Below are 20,700 nucleotides of genomic sequence, written 5' to 3'. Positions count from 1 at the left end.
GAGATTAGGCAGCATAGGCCAGGGCCGGCCCTGTTTGTGGCATGTATATATGTATATCTCAAAATGTCAGCCATAAGACTAGTTTTAGATAATGCGAACAAATGATTTATTTGTGGTATAGTCGTATATAGCAGGTTTGGGTAAGAAACAGGTGCAGAAACTCCGTGATAAGATGAGTTAAAAATGTTACCCTTTGAAAAGCCTAATTGTGTTTCTGAGCCAGGTTAAGTTCACGGATAGTCAGTCGTGCTCGATATTTTTCAACAAGTTGGGAATTAGCATATGTTGGGAATAGTTAAGCATAGCCGCAAAGCTGGGCTTTCCGCAAGAACTAACTGAATGAAAATGTACAGTGAATTTCACAAGTTGTCGAAAAGACCAATTTTAGCTCTCCAACACCACCGAGGCCTATTTCTGAACTTAAATGTAAGCCTATTTTACCTCTCCAGGCCATAATACAGAAAGTTCAACTCGAGTCTTTGTACAGAATAAATGTAAACAAGCACGCAGAAGTAACACATGAATGAATCAAGTAAGCACACAAGAAAACGTGGCACTAATTCAACAATTGTCCTGCTTCCTGTCTTGTGGAGAAAATTATACTAAAGTGGCATAGTGCTCATTTCTCATAGAATATTTTTGACATTCATGCGACACAAGTATGAAGACGTCCCCGTCTCTGCTTAATTATGTTGATCACTTAATTATGTCCTTGCGTGCAGTGGGGAGTATATATGTGCTGTTACGGATTCTTCATGCCCAAAATACTGTTTTCTAATCATTCTTAGGCCTAGAGCAATATGTGATAGCATATATAATGAGTTCCTGCACCTAACTATCCACATGTAGAATTGTAGAAAGATTGGCTACATATTGTTGTGCATGGAATAAATAAATGTAAGGAAAGTATGGGAGTTGGAGAAATGATGCTACATGGCAGCACTGGAGATGTAAAGTTAGGTAACTTTCAACTGCCACAATACTTGACGCCATGACCAGAATTACGGGATCGGGCTTCTTGCATAAATATACAAATGTGATTGTTACCCTTGTTGGTGACCGACCACTAGTACATGATATCAATTACACTATATATATAATGATAATGATAAAAAAACAGCGCCATGATTGTTTTAATAATTTAATTGCAACGCGTCTTACAAAAGGATATTGGGAAATACAGTATCTTATTGCTTCCTGTCCGTGAGCTCCTATAGTTAGAAGGACAAAATTCTTAAGAAATTTAAACTAAGGGCTTCATTCCGTAAAATACTGTATCAGTACGGCTAAAATGATGGATGACCAGTGGCTGTGTGTTGCTGTTGATGATTAGTGTACAGATATGCGCGCAGGCCATTGAAAAGTTTGTACTTACTGCTAACTGTGAAAGTTGTGCTCAGTGCTGAACCTTGTTTTAGACTTGTTCTTGGGCCTTCTTATAGTTTGATGTCTCAGAGAACTATTTGATTTTGTAGACTCTAGATCGAGTACTTTCGATAGTACTAATCCCTGACAGAGCTGCTGACAGTATTGCCACCAACTGAATGGTTTAATGGTTATGTACTTACGTGTGTAATGTTATTTTGGTATTTCACCATTTAAAATAAGAGAGACTATTTTGTAGCAGCAAGCAAGCAATAACATTCCCAACCAAATACAGTAAAATTCATCTACTGTTATTTTGTATTTTATACAAATGCTAATTGTGTCCAAGTTCATCACTTAATATAAATTCTTGGCCTAGGCTTACCCAGTGCATTGGATAGCCTGCAACCATAATGACCAATTCCTACCATGGGACTTTTAATTCGCTAATATTATTCACATGCAAATTAAAAGTATCACATTTCAATACTGTATTATTGATGGAAGAAAGTAAGTGGGTCCTTTTTATTGCATATATTTTCAAAATAGCCGTTACAGTTCCCACCAGGCGCCAACAATTAAAAGATGTCCAAAATAAAAAAAAAAAAACAGCTCCAACTAGAAAGTCATGCCTGACTTGATGAACAACAGCTCCTCAACCCACTTTAAATTTTTATTCTTCCTGACCAACGGCTTTCTTTTTCTTATTCTATCAGTTTTCCAAACACGTACAACTACTTTCTTCTTCTCTAACCTTAAAGAATCCCCAAAGTTTTAGAATACTTAAACTGACCACTTCTTCCCCTTTCTCTCATTTCCTATTCAGACATAACCATTTTTTAGAAACATGGTTTGTTCAGCAAATTCTCCAGTTTTAGAGCCTACACTCTCAACCCCACTGCTATCAGCTAGTGCAAGCACCAGCACTAGTGAGTCTGATGATAGTCCTGTAAACTCGAATCGTTTCAACAACCCCCAAGTTGGAAATTTTCGATTTCAAGACCCACCCAACTGTGAGTTCTATCGATCTTTGGCTGTTCTTTCAGGACATGTAGGGTCAGTGTCTTGCTTGGCTCTTTGTGGTGAGTTTATTCTAAGTGCCTCACAAGGTAAGGATATCATAGTGTGGCAACAACCAGATCTTCGCCAATTCGCAAAGTTTGGACAAGGCGATGGTTCGGTTAAAGCCCTTGTTACGGTTGGGAACAAGGTGTTTACAGCACACCAAGATAGTAGGATAAGAGTATGGAAGGTGTCGAGAAGCTCGGAGAATGTATTTAGGCTAGTTGGTACAATGCCTACTACCAAGGACTACTTGGGCAAGTTCATGAAGCAGAGTAATTATGTTCAAACAAGAAGAAATCATCGCCGTTTATGGATTGAACATGCTGATAGTATATCTTGTTTGGCAGTCTATAATGGTCTAATTTATTCAGGATCATGGGACAAGACACTCAAGGTATGGCGTGTCTCGGATCTCAAGTGTTTGGAGTCAATAAAGGCTCACGACGATGCGATTAATGGGTTGGTTGCACATAAGGGGCTAGTATATTCGGCTTCTGCTGATGGAAAGATAAAAGTGTGGAATAAAGGGGTGAAGGGAACACATTGTTTAAAGGGGGTATTAGTAGGTCACAAAGATGTTTCATTGAATTCAGTGATTATTTGTGAGGATGAGAGGTTGACGGTATATGGGGGTGGATCAGATGGTTGTGTTATGGGATGGGAAGGAGGACATGAAGGAAAAGGGGATTGGGAATTGGTGTGTGAAGTAAAAGCACATAACATGGCAGTATTATGTTTGTGTGTCATGGGGGAGTTTGTGTGTAGTGGCTCAGCTAATAAGAGTATTGGTATTTGGAAAAGGGAAGTTGGTGGTGGACTTTTGAATGTTGGGATTATAATTGGTCATGAAGGACCAGTTAAGTGCTTGCAAGCTTCATCTTATAATGTTGGAGGTGGATTTTTGCTTTATAGTGGTGGTCTTGATAAAAGTTTGAGAGTTTGGTGGGTTCCTAAGAATAACTCTGAGACAAAACCAGAGGCAAATCCACCACTCATCACAGAGAAAAAATATATGGATTTTTTTAATTAGGGGTTTGATTACACATTGTTTGATCTTGGAGCATTATTTCCGTTTTTTAGTGTCTGCAGTGCTCCATTGAGAGATATTATTGTATTTTTCTGTGCAAGTGACTTGGAGTTCGTAAGTTATTTCAAAGAATCTGGCTGCAGAAACAAGTTACAAATTGTTTGTAGTCCTTAGGTCTTTATATACAACGATTTGTTTTTCTGGTGTCAGGTGTAACAAGTTACGTGTTGGCGCGTGGTAACATATAAGTTGATGTGTTCTGTATTGTATATTTGTATTCATTCTTTGATGCGCCTGAAGTGATTTCAGTGCAAAACTACTGTTCAATAATTTGTTCTCTTATGTTTGGATCATATTCCATAACAACCGGATATTGTCGTGTTGATAGTTATTAGCAATTACTTTTGCCTTTGTTGATCTTCGATCTATTGGCAAATTTCCTAAATGCTTATTCAATCACCCAAAAAAAAAAAATGTAATTGCCTACTTTTAGCTGCAACTAACCGAATCCATTCACTAGAAAGGTAACAACCTCCTTCCTCTAATCAAGTTCCCCTACTTGGTTGGTACCCAAGTGGAAAAAGGCAGACAACTCCTTCATCGGCTGCACAAGGAGGAACAAGGCCTCCCTGCCTGCCGCCAGCTACTTGGCAATACTAGGAAAGTTGCAGAGCTAGACTTAAACTGCATACTCGACTTTCGCCATATATAAGGAGCTTACATCTCCATCTCTGACAATACAAAGTTTTCTTATCATCCTCATGCAGTAATCTAATCGTTATCCTTATCCCAAAGGTTACAAGCAATTTTACTCTCGAAGGCCAGGAAAAGGCGACAAGTGGATGAGACTAGAAGGCAAAATTGTAGTTTACACTGAATACCTTATCGTTTACAAAGGAACTTTTATGCCCGTCAGGTAGGATTCCAAGTTGACTTTTTTTTATGTGTATTTAGGGGAGAGACCCTAATTTCGCCATCTAGTAAGGGGGAAATCCTAATTGGCTCATCTAGTGGGAGGTAATACTAGTTAACCCAAAAGAGATGTATTCTGATTTCATGTTATCACTTACCTCACCTCAAAACATCAGTTATTCAAATGAATTGACGCATCTTCATGCTCTCTAAAACTTCTCTATCTACTTTGTTTGTTCTCCGAATTTCGCTCCCGACTAGAGATTGATAACTTCATAAACAAGTAAACAGTAACTAGTTTGCTCTCGTGATGTGAGATCCTGTCATCTCGATTGCAAAAAAAAAACTCCAGCCACATTCAACCGTAGTATAAATCACTTGTGCTAATCAGCAATATACTGAACTCTCCAATAAAAACACCAAAATTACTGAATCAAAATCCCATGCCTATTGACGATGTTTTTCTACAAAGAACCTAATTTAAAACAGATGAAAGATGAGTTTTCTAGTTTTCTGTAGAAGATGTGGTGGCTGACAAGTCAATGCCTTATTAACATGTCTGGGTTGGGTTGTTCCGGGAAAAAATAAATTACGGATCATTGTACGAGGCTAACAGCTTCAGAAAAAATACATCCAAATAAATAGTAATCGACATTAACATCAAAGCACTACAAAGAACAAACATAAACTGTAATCAACAATTCCACACTCATATTAGAGCACTACAACTTGTACAAACATCGACAGTGCTGTAGTGCAAACATTATTAGTAGTAGACAAAACGTTGTGATCATATTCCCCAGTACTGGAACTCCATCAGATCTATATATCAGTATAACATGATCTACAAGCGTTTTATGTACTACACCTTCTTAGTGCTCCTCTCCCCGTTCATGGAATCCAATTGGTCATGTGTCTGAACAATACCCAAGGAGAACAACATCAATAAGCGTAACCAAACAAAATATAACGAAAAATAAGACAATTTCATATGGATCACGGGAAATAAAGCCACTAATCAGAAATGACTACCCCCAATAAAAATTACAAACTGAAGAATAGTGGATCTTCCATTTTAGACATTAAATGAAGACGAAAATTTTGTTGATTCTGGAATAGGCATCATAACCAAAACGAAATAGTCAAATCTGAACTTCCTAACTTTCCTAGAAGTATTGAAATGCCTTATACATATAGACAAACAGGATTTACAATTTATAGTAGCTAGACAAAATTCAGTAAATGCAAAATTGAAAGGACTTAGTTTAGAAGCTTGTTTTTACAAATGGTGGCCACTAAAGTCACTAAAGTGGGATATCCTCTTTAGGGACAAAATAGAAAAACAACAAAAAGAAAACACAAAAACATGGAAAATCAACCAAATCTTGAGTCTGTAAACCCAAATACTCCAATTAGAGAGCTTGAAGATGAGGAGTGTGAAAAAATTGAGAGTGAACTGGTAAGGAAATATGGAATTGGATCACTTGAGAAGTTGGTCCAAAGGAGAATGGTTCGGATTCATCAAGATCTTTTAGCTGAGAGAGAGAAGCAAGACTCTCCCCCCACTAAAGACACTAATGCTCAGACAGAAGGAATAAAACTGACCCTGAACAACAAAGAAAAGGCGTTGGCTGTTGCTCTAGGTGAAGTGTCGGGCAACAAGGACAAACTAGAACCAAATACAAATCAAGCCCAAATCGAAGAACCAAGAGCTGACCCAGAGAAGCAAAATGACAACCATGACAACCGAGTACTGGAAAATGACAACTTCGATATTCCAAATGTAAACTTGTTGGAAATAGAGCCTAGTTCTTTTTCTGAGGAACTTAGGAGGATTGTAACTGATGAAGCATTAGGGAAAGAGTATGTGAGAGTGTAACAAGCTTAGTTCTTTTAGATTCAATAAAAGGGTAGGGGACCTCTATAAAAATCTCGCTTACCCACCAAAAAAAAAAAAAATGAACAATTAAACTTAACTTCTGATTGTGCATTTTATCTGAACCCAGGTATATCAAACCGCATTCCTGTCATTCTAAATTGGCTTAGGAATAAGGCTAGAGGTCATGACAGGATGCACATAGAGATTCTTGAATCGAAGGGCTACGGATCCTAACTTATCAATATTGGTGAAGTCATCATAACTACAAATGATAGTAAGTTAGTTGTCCCACGAGTCCATGACACTCCCAGAGCTACTGCTGGAGCATTTAATGCATGAAGTTGCGAAGACCCACTACTTGGAAATCAACAAAAAATTGGTGTCTTTTAGGAATTCAGCACGGCATACGTCATATATGTACCAGAATCTTCTGAAAGTTCCAGTAAAAAGTATTATCTCTCCGAAACATGAGATACTCTAGACTATGACCTCTCACCCTAGTGTCATCCGATGTCCAAGCCCAAACTTTGGCCTACAAATAGTAGAAACTATCTTCAACTATGTTTTTATTCCTTTCCAGCCAAATGGACCAGCGCATAGCGTGGCAGTAACATGTTCTGGAAAAGCATGCCGGGCAGGGGATAAGTAGATGCACTACCATGAAAGCTAGGCATCCAAGAGTGAGTGTCACCCACATAGATTTCAGTGGTTGCATACTTGCATCACAGTTTTAGTGGCTGCATCTTCAAGATTATGCAGTTGCGTAAACTCATACTTCAAGAGAAACTTGTATTCAGTTTAGCTTTAATAACAACACTGCGATGGCTTTCCAGTACGAAGGTGAAATGTGCAACAGGAATGGAATGGATTATAGGAACTTCACACAGCTACAGTGTACAGCATATGGATGGAAAGAAATGAGAGACTAAAGTGACTATTTGATAGACCAGAACACAATTTAGAAGATCATCATTAGGGAATTAAAATCAGTTGACAAATAATTCTATTGTTTGTTTTTTGCTCAGAACAAATTATTCTATTGCATTATCGAATATAAACTATTTAGGTAATTCAATGGAGGTTACCCTAGTTTGTATTTCACATTAGATAAAATAAATAAATAAAAGATAACTATTGTCATGTCAATTTAATCTTTAATAAAATAATCATGTTAAGAATCAGTCACCTTCCAGCTTAAGCTCAAAATCCAATCTGGAATAAGAGGGGCAAGTTGCGCCTTTGGCTCCGGCTGAGCTTCAGAGACATAAACGAGTGGTCTCGACTTATTCATTGATTTATCAAAATCATGTTGGATAACCTTGGTTTTGAAAAGCATATGCTTCCCGTCTTCATCGCAAGCTTGGAGAGTTAAATCAAATTGAGTACCATCCTGAAGACGTAGACGTGTAGCCTCAAAATCCCCAACATTCACAAACTCCAGCTGTGTCCCAGTTTTAAGGTTGTGATCAGACACGGTAAACTCTCCGACATCTTTGAGAAAATCGGAAATTTCATCGGCTGTAGCAAGTTCCATTCTTGGCAATGGATCAGGGGAGTACTCTAGTGGCATTGAGTCAAGGAAATTGAGCCAATCTTTCTCCCACACAGCTGTTAAGTACATCTTGTGCTTCCCATTGTCCTTCCGGTCTTCTGCTTTCAGATGGAAATAGTAGATAAAACCAATGGTTGTTTCAATTGCTGCGTTCTCGACTCTCACTAAATTCAGATTAGTTTTCATTCTCAAGTTGTTATTTTTCACAGCCAAGTTTGCCAGGCTTTTCACACGAGGCATAACTAGATATGTCTCACTCACACCTACCACGGACACCATCTTCTCCCTCTCTTCTTAGGTTTCTCTCCTATATTTATACTAGTCGTACGCGTTTCTAATGTTTATGAGTCCACAAAAATTGAAATGCCATGCATAGAGGTTCAATTAGAAGATCCGCCTTTTAAGGAACAACTTCTGTTATGCCATGCATGGAGGTTCAATTAGGAAAACTTTATAAGGCTGCCTTTTATAGCAGTTTCCTGTAGCGTTTCCCACCTCCTTTTGACTTTCGGGCACCTAATGATTTGGATTGCATTCTGCACCCAGTACATTGTAAAATCAATCGGGGCCCAGCCCTAACTCTATCAGATCAGTGAACTGCCTAGAGGCTAGAGCACAACAATTTGTTTACATATATAAGGGCAGAGGAAGTTTCAGATTACTGCACAAACACTTGAGATTTTATATATAATAAATATGAGAAACAAATTCTACATTTACAGTGGTATTGCATCTTTATAGTAATCTTACATTATCTACATCATCTGATGATGAATGGGAAGCAGCAAGAAGAGCAGCTCCAATGCCTGAACCATCTTCTGACGCCTTTAGAACAACAAATGGAGCAATCTCATCCCCCAAAATCTCGGATACACCTTCATTCAAGTACTCTCTAAACATGGTATAACAAAAAATAGCACACCTCAATACTAATTAAAGTTCTTCATCACCCCATGCTAACAATTCAATCTTACCTATATCATTTTTTTGCCTTCTATATGATCTCTCTCTCTCTCTCTCTCTCTCTCTCTCTCTCAATATTTGTTTTATTTGGTGTAGAATTATTTTGCATTCTCTCTCTCTATATTCGCAATTATTTGTTAAATAAATCTATTTAAGTTTCAAATCTATGCGAAGACTATTCAAGAAAGAAAAAAGATAAAGTTTGGATCATATGAAATAACGTAAACAAATCAATAACATGTGTGAGAAAAAAATAAAAAGATATAACAATTTTTATTTGTTAAAGTAGTGTTAAACACTTAAACTCTTCGGTTCCTTCAAGCCTTTTCCAACATAAAATAGCACACCTCCATAACTAATTAAAGTTCTTCATCACCCCATAATAAATAATTAAGTATAACACCAACAATTTAATCTTACCTATATCACTTTTTTTTTGTCTTCTATGGTTCATCCATATAATCAGAATCTTTTTTTTTTCTATATTTGTTTTATTTGGTGTAAAATTATTCTAATGTTGCATTCTCTCTCTCTATTTACAATTCGTGATTTGTTAAATAAATATATTAAAGTTTCAACTTTGTGTAGATATCAAAAGACTATTCAAGAAAGAAAAAGAAAAAAACTGAAATCATATGAAATAATGTATACAAATCAATAAGATATTGTGATAGGAAAAAAAAAATATATAACAATTTTTATTTGTTAAAGTAGTGTTAAACACTTAAATTCCTTTGGTTCTCTTGCCTTATCTAACAAAAAAAGTAACATTATTTTGTGTTCCATAACTTATTAAAGTTCTTCATCACCCTATAACAAATAATCAAGTATATATAACGTCAACAATTCAATCTTACCTATATCATATTTTTGCCTTTTATGGTTTTTCCCTATAATCTCTATTTATTTCTATATTTGTTTTATTTGGTGTATAATTATTCTACATTCTCTCTCTATTTGCAATTTTTTGTTAAATAAATTAATTGAACTTCAAGTTTGTGTGAAGACTATTCAAGAAAGACAAAAAGAGAAAGTTGGGATCATATGAAATAACATAAACAAATCAATAAGATGTTGTGAGAAAAAAAAATAAAAAAAAAATAAAAAATATATATATATATAACAAATTTTATTAGTATATATTAATCATAAAATATTCCCTATTCGAACTTTGCTTAGGCCCCCGATTATCTTGAGCTGCCCCTGAATAGCTGACAAGGTAAATTAACCTCATTTTCTTTCTTAGTTAGTTAGTTCAATTTATTAGTATTTAAATTGATTTGTCTTCTAATTTTTCAGGTTTTACCAACTATTAAACTCGTGAAAGACATTATAGATTTGATTAATGAAGTTAAGGCGCTAATGGAGGACTGGAATAAAGAGTGGACGAAGGTTTTAATCTATTATTTTGATCCATGGGTTTTTGAAGTTATACAATGGCGTAGCCAAGATTCACGTCCAGGGTTAGCCAATTGGTATTACATATTACACAATTAAATTTGTGCGAAAACTATTCAAGAAAGAAAAAAGATAAAGTTTGGATCATATGAAATAACGTAAACAAATCAATAACATGTGTGAGAAAAAAAAAAAAAAAAATATAACAATTTTTATTTGTTAAAGTAGTGTTAAACACTTAAACTCCTTCGGTTCCCTCGCTTTTCCAACATAAAATAGCACACCTCCATAACTAATTAAAGTTCTTCATCACCCCATAATAAATAATTAAGTATAACACCAACAATTTAATCTTACCTATATCATTTTTTTTGTCTTCTATGGTTTTTCCATATAATCTCTTTTTCTTTCTATATTTGTTTTATTTGGTGTAAAATTATTCTGCATTCTCTCTCTATTTGCAATTATTTGTTAAATAAATTTATTAAAGTTTCAACTTTGTGCGAAGACTATTCAAGAAAGAAAAAAGAAAAAAGCTGGAATCATATGAAATAATGTATACAAATCAATAAGATATTGTGAGAAAAAAAAAAATATATATAACAATTTTTATTTGTTAAAGTAGTGTTAAACACTTAAACTCCTTTGGTTCCCTTGCCTTATCTAACAAAAAGTAGCACGCTTCCATAACTTATTAAAGTTCTTCATCACCCTATAACAAATAATCAAGTATATATAACGCCAACAATTCAATCTTACCTATATCATATTTTTGCCTTTTATGGTTTTTCCCTATAATATCTATTTATTTCTATATTTGTTTTATTTGGTGTATAATTATTCTACATTCTCTCTCTATTTGCAATTTTTTGTTAAATAAATTAATTGAAGTTCAAGTTTGTGTGAAGACTATTCAAGAAAGACAAAAAGAGAAAGTTGGGATCATATGAAATAACGTAAACAAATCAATAAGATGTTGTGAGAAAATATATATATATATAACAAATTTTATTAGTATATATTAATCATAGAATATTCCCTATTCGAACTTTGCTTAGGCCCCCGATTATCTTGAGCTGCGCCTGAATAGCTGACAAGGTAAATTAACCTCATTTTCTTTCTTAGTTAGTTAGTTCAATTTATTAGTATTTAAATTGATTTGTCTTCTAATTTTTCAGGTTTTAACAACTATTAAATTCGTGAAAGACATTATAGATTTGATTAATGAACTTAAGGCGCTAATGGAGGACTGGAATAAAGAGTGGACGAAGGAATAAAGAGTGAACTTAAGACTGCATGTATTGATTTTACATTATATTCTCCACGTCTATGACCAAGTCATGAAAGCTTTCAAATGTACGTTATTATTAATTGTTGTAAGGAACATTTGGGTTTGACCTTTCTATATTTTCAAGTTCTTTTGTTTAACTTACTAAGTAGAGCAACAGTTGGGGTGCCTATACCTATTAGGCACCACTTGGGCTATATTTTTAGTCTACACCTTATAGTGTCGAGTTGCTATAACTAAATTTTAAATTTTGGCGGATGAAAAGTTTGTGAATCACATTGATTAATCTATTTTGTGAGGTTTACAAGTAAAAACAAAGGATGTGCCAATTGTTAGTCTATTACTATTGTTTTACAAAGTCGAACATGGTTAAACAAGCACTTATAATTCAAGTAATACTGCAATATGCTCTAATTTGGTGTAGGTATTTCCGTTTTTAAAGTAAGTGGTAATAGAGTCTTGGGTGGTATGATTTTTTTTGGTTTGTTCAAGCAACTCTATTAGTTTATGTGGGTATTGGAGAAAAACATTTTAGTAGTACGTGTAAATGTGTCTAGTCTACTTCATTTCCAGCTTTGTGTTAAATCTCTTTTGATAATTCAATTACTGTGAAAGTTTTATGGGTGGGTGGAACTTGGGTCGGGTTAGTCCAAGCCCGATGGGTTAAAACCCGACTTATGTTGGTTTTGGGCTACCATTTCAAATTCGTGGTCCGGGCTTGTTCTTGTAAAATCAAAACCCGACTCAATTAGCAGCATAAATATAGGAGAATGTGGTTGCTCTTCTTCAGTAGTGAAGCCCAAATTAGCAGCATAAATATAGGAGAGAAACCTAAGAAGAGAGGGAGAAGATGGTGTCCGTGGTAGGTGTGAGTGAGACATATCTAGTTATGCCTCGTGCGAAAAGCCTGGCAAACTTGGCTGTGAAAAATAACAACTTGAGAATGAAAACTAATCTGAATTTAGTGAGAGTCGAGAACGCAGCAATTGAAACAACCATTGGTTTTATCTACTATTTCCATCTGAAAGCAGAAGACCGGAAGGACAATGGGAAGCACAAGATGTACTTAACAGCTGTGTGGGAGAAAGATTGGCTCAATTTCCTTGACTCAATGCCACTAGAGTACGCCCCTGATCCATTGCCAAGAATGGAAATTGCTACAGCCCCTGAAATTTCCGATTTTCTCAAAGATGTCGGAGAGTTTACCGTGTCTGATCACAACCTTAAAACTGGGACACAGCTGGAGTTTGTGAATGTTGGGGATTTTGAGGCTACCCGTCTTCAGGATGGTACTCATTTTGATTTAACTCTCCAAGCTTGCGATGAAGACGGGAAGCATATGCTTTTCAAAACCAAGGTTATCCAGCATGATTTTGATAAATCAATGAATAAGTCGAGACCACTCGTTTATGTCTCTGAAGCTGAGCCGGAGCCAAAGGCGCTACTTGCCCCTCTTATTCCAGATTGGATTTTGAGCTTAAGCTGCAAGGTGACTTCTTTCTTTGTTTGTATCTATTTATTAAACTATTTATGCCGCTACTGTAATTCCCTGGTGTAAGCAGTGGTATACATTTTTTGATGTTTTCTGCTAGGCATTTTATCTTTCAGGTTAGGGTGGGGGCTTTGCACTGTCAGTTCCTTAGGCATTGCCAAAACCTCTGCCCACATTGTACCTAGCAAAAGAAAACAAAGAACAGGCTAAAACTTTTAGTACATAATGGATCTCTGTGGGGATTCTGTGTAGATGACCTTAATATATCGATATAATTGGCAAAATAAGGTTTTGGATACTAAACTAAGGGCGTTCGTGTGTCTGGAGAGTGGGGGAGGATGGAGATGTCCGTGACATTAGTTGCGACCCTGTGGGTAAACTCCATTGGAGTACATGGGTAATTTTGAATATAGTTTTTCTGCTCTATTATTCATTTATTTGTATAGTAAAGTTGTGTAGTTTTTCTGCACAAAAATATATTTGTATAGTTTTTCTGGCATCTGACGGCACTAGGGGTAAGAGGTCTTAGTCTAGAGTATCTCAAGTTCAGATATATCATATGAAATAGACAAATAGTTTTGGTGATTTTATAACCTCGATGAAGTTCATTTCAATGAAGTTCCAGTACTTTTGGCAAATTCTGGTAAGCATGCATGGGAATATATGATGTGTATCGTGCTGAATTCCTAAAAGGCACTAATTTTTTGTTGAATGAAGTAATGGGTCTTTGAAACTTAATGCATTCAATGCTCCAGCAGTAGGTCTGGGCACGTCATTGGACAACCTAACATATTTTGTAATTATGCTGACTTCACCTATATTGATAAATTAGGGATCCTTAGCCCTATGGTTCAAGAATCTGTTTGGCATCCTGTCATGACCACTGGCATCATTCCTAGGACAGATTAGAATGACAGGATTGTGATTTGATATACTTAGGTTAAGATAAACGGCAAAAATTGAAGTTTAAATTTAGCTGTCCTTTTTGCGTTTTCTAAATATGTCCAGTTTACAGAGATCGTACATCCTGTTTGTCTAAAGGTACCAGGCATTTAAATACTTCATAAAAAGTTGGGGATTTTAGATTTGGCTTTTCGTTTAGGTTATGATGCCCATGCCAGAATCAATTAAATTTTTGTCTTCCATTAATGACTGGAAGTTCATCAATTTGTAATTTATTATTGGCGTAGGCATTTCCAAATTGGCATTATTTTCCAATCATCGTAATGAATTCATCATCTTTCTTGTTTTGTTTTGTTTACTGGTTATGTTTACTGATTTTGTTCTCCTTGGTTACTGATCAGACACATGACCAATTGGGTCCCGTGAGTGAGGAAAGGTGCGCTATGAAGCTTTAAGGCTTGTTGGTTATGTTTTGGTTCACCTGAATTTGGTTGGCCCCTAAATGGTTTCAGTGGATGGCCATCAATAACAGATCGGTACATAATGGTCCCTACCTAGACCCATATATTCGTTTAAGCTGTTTTGAATCTTGTTGTATCATTCATATTCTTTCACCGCTAACATAAATTGGAATAAGAAAAATGTTCCGTAGAATTCCCATCCTTAAAAGTTGGAAGTTACAGGAACAATTAAAGTCAAAACAGTTTGTTAGAGATGATATACTTGAAGATATTGGTTCTCATATAACCTATAATGATGAAATGTGTACCTTTATGCCCTCTTGATCAGCTTTGCATAAATCTTTCGTTCCAATATTAGGATAATCGACTTCCAAGTGCAAGCCTTCTATAAAGATATATTGCAAGTTTTATAAGAAATAGCCTCCTTTTCCAAAACAGTATTGGTCACAGTCAATTAACTGTTGCATTGAGAGAGACAATTTTTCTTTAGTTTTGATGGTAAATAGTGCTTCAACGGCCAAAGAGGTTGCTGCGGCATAGCATGCACCTGTGATAAAGATTATTGTAATCTCTCTTTGTACGACAGTTTTACTCTAGGGTGAAAATATCATAAAACACCGAATGTACCTTTAAATCGCATCTTGGGCTCGCTCATTACATTAACTTTTCTCCAGTCGAAAGGAATCAAATGCTGCACAATTAAGTAATGGTTATAAAGGTTTTGTGTGAAGCCAAGACATTTTGTTATTCATCAACTTACCGGAGGCATTGCAGAAGCCATTACAATTCCAAACTTGTCCAGTGGAAGTATTTTAATCACATGTGAGTGAATAAGTCTTGAAGGTGTTGTTCATTTCATTTACTGAAATTCCACATTGTTGATGCTGTACCAAGAATTCTACCATTGATATTGTTCAGTTAGATTTATAAAATTTGGACCTTTTTCTCCTAATGATGATATTATGATGAACGAGTACAATGTCTATATTACTATGGCGGGTTTATGAAATTAATCGATAAGCTACACCATAATGACATTTCCCCACAATGAAAAGCAGTCACATTTTAAGATTAAAAGTGTTACATTTGTGGGATTTCTCTGTTCTCAGAAAAAGTTTTAGGGGTGGGTGGAACTTGGGTCGGGTTAGTCCAAGCCTGATGGGCTAAAACCCGACTTATGTTAAGTTGGTCCTAGGCTAACATTTCAAATCCATAGTCCGGGTTTGGTCTTGTAAAATCAAAACCCAACTCAGTTTCAGGTTGGGCTCGGGTTAGAATATCAAATAACCGAAAAACCCGAGCCCGTCTGCATATATGTACGTATATATTTCATTCCTTCTATTATCTTATATTGTTTCCTTATAATAATTTATTATTATCAAAAATAAGGTTGAGAATATCAATTTTAGAGAGAATAATTGAATCAATCAGGTTTTTTTTTTTTTTTTTTTTTTTTCCTCGCTAGCAACATATCATAATATTAGAACATCAAAGGTACAGTGCTCCTGTCCGGAAGGTATTTTGGCAGTAGACTTACGTCCTGACCATGGAAAGCCTATTGTGCCAGTTCATGCGCCTCACCATTATACCGCATGTTGATCCAAACATATTTACAAAACTTAAGAGGTCTACACAGATCCTCAATTAACAACTTAACAGGTTATAATTTCCAGTTGTGAGAGTTATTCTCCAAGGGAGATACTACATTATGAATAGCTAATAGACTATCCCCTTCAAACAAAATGGAGTTCTCTCCTGTGTTGCGAGCCAACTTCGCTGCCACCTCCAAGGCCACCATCTCTGCCTCCTCCGCATTTGCTGCTTTGAACCTTCTTGTAGCTGCTCCTATGAGAGTACATTCATTATCCCAAGCCAGAGCTCCAGCTGCCCCATCTCCTGTCCCCCTATCGAAGGCAACATCACACCTTATTAGTATAGTATCTAGTTCAATTATAGGAAAAGACTCTTTATAAAGACAACTATTATTCATCCTATTTTGTCTTATATGGGAACTGTTGTTCCCTACTCCCTGTGATTCTCCAAAGGCTTCAAGGCATCTCCACCAGTGAGCTGTTGTTCTTCTGAGCAAGCTTTCTCTACTTGCTGCTAAGCCTTCAAACTTAGCCTTGTTTCTAGCCTCCCATATGCCTTGAAGCATTATGATAGCCAGAATACCTTTTCAGCAATACCCGGATCTGTTCCCTTAATTCATTATGGGAAAAGAGCAACCCAATCTCTTATCGTGTAATGTCCCATCTCGTCTAGGTTACCCCCCAAGTTTGAGGCGAACTTTTAAAATCAGGTTAGTTTCCCTTTAAAATAATCAAATCTCTTTGATTTAGTTAGAATATTGAATTTCAGTGTTATTTATTTCTTAATTTATTTATTTAACAGTGAAAATACATTGAGTTGGGAAAGATCAGTCCAAGTCCTTTTTCTCATGATGTAAGAAATTATATATGACGATGTAATGGGGAAAGAGTATAAGAGATTGTAAACTCTTTTCAATTTCATTTTATATTTTTAATAAAAGGGTAGAGGACCCGTTAACAACCTTGCTTACTGATCAAACAAAAAAAGGCATTGAGTTCTTCACTATTTAACATTGAAACCGATAAATTTGACCAATTAACCCGACCAAACTGAGTTGGGCTTGGGCTGAAAATTTAAAGACCGACTAGGGCTTGGTCCGGGCTGGGGTATGTGCCACAGCGTTTTAGCTTGTCCAGCAAACTAATTTGTCGGGCGTAAATTCAAATCGGTTTTAAGAAGGCAAGAAAAATAAAGTTGGGGGATCTAGAGCCTTCCATAGATATTGGAGAGAAACCCTAACAAGAGAGAGAAGATGGTGTCCGTGGTAGGTGTGAGTGAGACACATCTAGTTATGCCTCGTGTGAAAAGCCTGGCAAACTTGGCTGTGAAAAATAACAACTTGAGAATGAAAACAAGTCTGAATTTAGTGAGAGTCGAGAACGCAGCAGTTGAAACAACCATTGGTTTTATCTACTATTTCCATCTGAAAGCAGAAGACCGGAAGGACAATGGGAAGCACAAGATGTACTTAACAGCTGTGTGGGAGAAAGATTGGCTCAATTTCCTTGACTCAATGCCACTAGAGTACGCCCCTGATCCATTGCCAAGAATGGAACTTTCTACAGCCGATGAAATTTCCGATTTTCTCAAAGATGTCGGAGAGTTTACCGTGTCTGATCACAACCTTAAAACTGGGACACAGCTGGAGTTTGTGAATGTTGGGGATTTTGAGGCTACCCGTCTTCAGGATGGTACTCAATTTGATTTAACTCTCCAAGCTTGCGATGAAGACGGGAAGCATATGCTTTTCAAAACCAAGGTTATCCAGCATGATTTTGATAAATCAATGAATAAGTCGAGACCACTCGTTTATGTCTTTGAAGCTGAGCCGGAGCCAAAGGCGCAACTTACCCCTCTTATTCCAGATTGGATTTTGAGCTTAAGCTGGAAGGTGACTTCTTTCTTTGTTTGTATCTATTTATTAAAAACTAATTTATTGCCGCAGTTGGACATTAGAGAACACACTTTCCATCATATTAGTTAACTTGTTTGTTTGCCTGAAAGTGGTGTAAGCAGTGGTATACATTTTTTGATGTTTTCTGCTAGGCATTTTATCTTTCAGGTTAGGGTGGGGGCTTTGCACTGTCAGTTCCTTAGGCATTGCCAAAACCTCTACCCACATTGTACCTAGCAAAAGAAAACAGAGAACAGGCTAAAACTTTTAGTACATAATGGATCTCTGTGGGGATTCTGTGTAGATGACCTTAATATATCGATATAATTGGCAAAATAAGGTTTTGGATACTAAACTAAGGGATTTCGTGTCTGTCTGGAGAGTGGGGGGAGGATGGAGGTGTTCGAGACATTAGTTGTGACCCTGTGGGTAAACTCCATTGGTGTACATGGGTAGCCTATCTTGGATAATGCATTGCGATCATTTGTAAACTCGATTTGATTACAGATTTACAACCAACCTGGTTTTGTCATCCCGTATATCCAAGAGTCACTTTAGTCTCTGATTTCTTTTCATCCATATGTAGTACACTGTAGCTGTGAGCACAGCTTGCAACATTTGCATTCCTAGAAAATTGAGTTTGAAGTCCCTAAAATCCGCTCCATTCCTGTTGCAAATTTAACTTTCTAACGGAAAACCATTGTGGTGCTTTTATTAGAGCTTAACTGAATACAAGTTCCTCCTGAAGTATGAGTTCAACCTACTACATATTCTTATAGATGCAACCACTAAATTGACTGTGGTGAAACCACCACAGTCTATGATGGACCCCTCTTGGATGCCTTGCTTTCATGGCATTGTATCTCTGTTCCCCTGTCGGGAAGCTTTTTCAGAAGATGTTACTGCATGCTATGCTGGCCATTTGGCTGGAAAGGAACAAAAGTATTTTTGAATATAGTTTTTCTGCTCTATTATTCATTTATTTGTATAGTAAAGTCGTGTAGTTTTTCTGGCATCTGACGGCACTAGGGGTAAGAGGTCTTAGTCTAGAGTATCTCAAGTTCGGATAGATCATATGAAATAGACAAACAGTTTTGGTGATTTTATAACCTCGATGAAGTTCATTTCAATGAAGTTCCAGTACTTTTGGCAAATTCTGGTAAGCATGCGTGTCCGCGTGGGAATATATGACGGTACCGTGCTGAATTCCTAAAAGGCACCAATTTTTTGTTGAATGAAGTAATGGGTCTTTGCAACTTAATGCATTCAATGCTCCAGCGGTAGGTCTGGGCACGCCATTGGACAACCTAACATATTTTGTAATTATGCTGACTTCACCTATATTGATAAATTAGGGATCCTTATCCCTATGGTTCAAGAATCTGTTTGGCATCCTGTCATGACCGCTGGCATCATTCCTAGGACAGATTAGAATGATAGGATTGTGATTTGATATACTTAGGTTAAGATAAACGGCAAAAATTGAAGTTTAAATTTAGTTGTCCTTTTTGCGTTTTCTAAATATGTCCAGTTTACATAGATCGTTCATCCTGTTTGTCTAAATGTACTAGGCATTTAAATACTTCTTAAAAAGTTGGGGATTTTAGATTTGGCTTTTCGTTTAGGTTATGATGCCCATGCCAGAATCAATTAAATTTTCGTCTTCCTTTAATGACTGAAAGTCCATCAATTTGTAATTTATTATTGGCATAGGCATTTCTAAATTGGCATTATTTTCCAATCATTGTAATGAATTCATCATCTTTCTTGTCTTGTTTTGTTTTGTTTTGTTTACTGGTTATGTTTACTGATTTTGTTCTCCTTGGTTACTGTTCAGACACATGACCAATTGGGTCCCGTGAGTGAGGAAAGGTGCGCTATGAAGCTTTAAGGCTTGTTGGTTATGTTTTGGTTCCATATAAACCGGATTGGGTTCCATGACTGGTGATAAAATAAAATAATATATTGTCTAGTGGAATGGAATGGAATGGAATGCAAGGTCCATAAAAATAATTTTGTTTCTTTGATTTTTTCAAAGAATGGGAAAAGGTGGGTTTTTAAAATTAATGGGGAAAGGAATGGTTTATATTGGGTTTTGCAAAGGCCTTAGACAAATTGAATAATTGTATTGTTGCACTACAACACTGGTGATGTTTAGTAAGTTTAGTATTTATCTATTTGCTGAACTTTTGATTTCCAGTATGTTTGTACTTGGTGTTAATGTAAAGACACAAAACCTTTTCCATTTGTTTGTATTTGATTTGGACCAGTTAGCCTTGTACAATGATGTGTGTTTTGGAAAAGACATGTTAACAACGCACTTATTTTCCTTTCAGCACACTAGCATTTTTGTTTCCGTTTTCCATTTAAGAAGGAATTTGCTGTTGGGGTACTGCTGTTTTTATAACATTTTGATGCTTTGAGGTTCTCTAACACATGAGCCAGTTCTCTTCATAAAAAAAAAAAGGTGGAACTAAAATGAGACTTTTGTTTCTTTGTTTTTTTCAAAGAATGGGCCATTTTAGGTGGGTTTTTAAAATTAGGATGGGCCTTTTGTTTTGGTTTATATTAGATTTAGGTATGAAAAAGATCTTAGACAACATTGGCCCAGGGCCGGCCCTGTCTAGTAGTGATGTTCGCACTACAACACTGGTGATGTTTGTACAAGTTGTAGTGCTTTAATATTATTGCTGAACTTTTGATTACGGAGTATGTTTGTACTTGGTGTTAATGTGAACTACTAATCTATTAGGTTGTATTTGATTTGGACCAGTTAGCCTTATACAATGATGTGTGTTTTTAGAACAACCCAGACATGTTAACAACGCACTGACCTGTCAGCCAGCACACTAGCATTTTTTGTTTCCGTTTTCCATTTAACAAGGAATTTGCTGTTGGGGTACTGCTG

General features: G+C 36.3%; 3 protein-coding genes across 5 annotated transcripts; 2 read left to right on the top strand and 1 right to left on the bottom strand.

Annotated features, from left to right (window-relative positions):
- Positions 1 to 1,919: 1,919 nt before the first annotated feature.
- Positions 1,920 to 3,658, top strand: LOC147484269 (Transducin/WD40 repeat-like superfamily protein). Its single transcript, XM_086580851.1, has one exon. It carries the CDS (start codon positions 2,213 to 2,215, stop codon positions 3,458 to 3,460), a length of 1,248 nt encoding a protein of 415 aa, XP_086436977.1. The 5' UTR covers positions 1,920 to 2,212; the 3' UTR covers positions 3,461 to 3,658.
- Positions 3,659 to 5,000: 1,342 nt separating this feature from the next.
- LOC147484268 (multicystatin-like) lies at positions 5,001 to 8,241 on the bottom strand. Its single transcript, XM_086581128.1, has 2 exons — positions 7,435 to 8,241; positions 5,001 to 5,285 (listed from the first exon to the last, which is right to left on the bottom strand). Exons 1-2 carry the CDS (start codon positions 8,077 to 8,079, stop codon positions 5,232 to 5,234), a joined length of 699 nt encoding a protein of 232 aa, XP_086437254.1. The 5' UTR covers positions 8,080 to 8,241; the 3' UTR covers positions 5,001 to 5,231.
- Positions 8,242 to 12,220: 3,979 nt separating this feature from the next.
- On the top strand, positions 12,221 to 19,841 carry LOC147484267 (multicystatin-like). Of its 3 annotated transcripts, XM_086575349.1 has the most exons (3): positions 15,564 to 16,607; positions 16,700 to 17,789; positions 19,630 to 19,841. In XM_086575349.1, exons 2-3 carry the CDS (start codon positions 17,151 to 17,153, stop codon positions 19,681 to 19,683), a joined length of 693 nt encoding a protein of 230 aa, XP_086431475.1. In that variant the 5' UTR covers positions 15,564 to 16,607; positions 16,700 to 17,150; the 3' UTR covers positions 19,684 to 19,841. The 3 variants fall into 3 exon arrangements, with proteins under 3 accessions (XP_086431476.1, XP_086431474.1, XP_086431475.1); XM_086575350.1 differs by lacking the exons at positions 15,564 to 16,607; positions 16,700 to 17,789 and adding an exon at positions 12,221 to 12,938 and having other exon boundaries at positions 19,630 to 19,747; XM_086575348.1 differs by lacking the exons at positions 15,564 to 16,607; positions 16,700 to 17,789; positions 19,630 to 19,841 and adding exons at positions 12,221 to 12,938; positions 14,246 to 14,557.
- Positions 19,842 to 20,700: the final 859 nt, after the last annotated feature.

The sequence above is a fragment of the Coptis chinensis genome, chromosome 8, assembly GCF_015680905.1.
Source record: "Coptis chinensis isolate HL-2020 chromosome 8, ASM1568090v1, whole genome shotgun sequence".
Classification (NCBI taxonomy): Eukaryota; Viridiplantae; Streptophyta; class Magnoliopsida; order Ranunculales; family Ranunculaceae; genus Coptis; species Coptis chinensis.
Note: the sequence above shows the minus strand (reverse complement) of the source record. Positions and strands in the feature narration are given on the sequence as shown.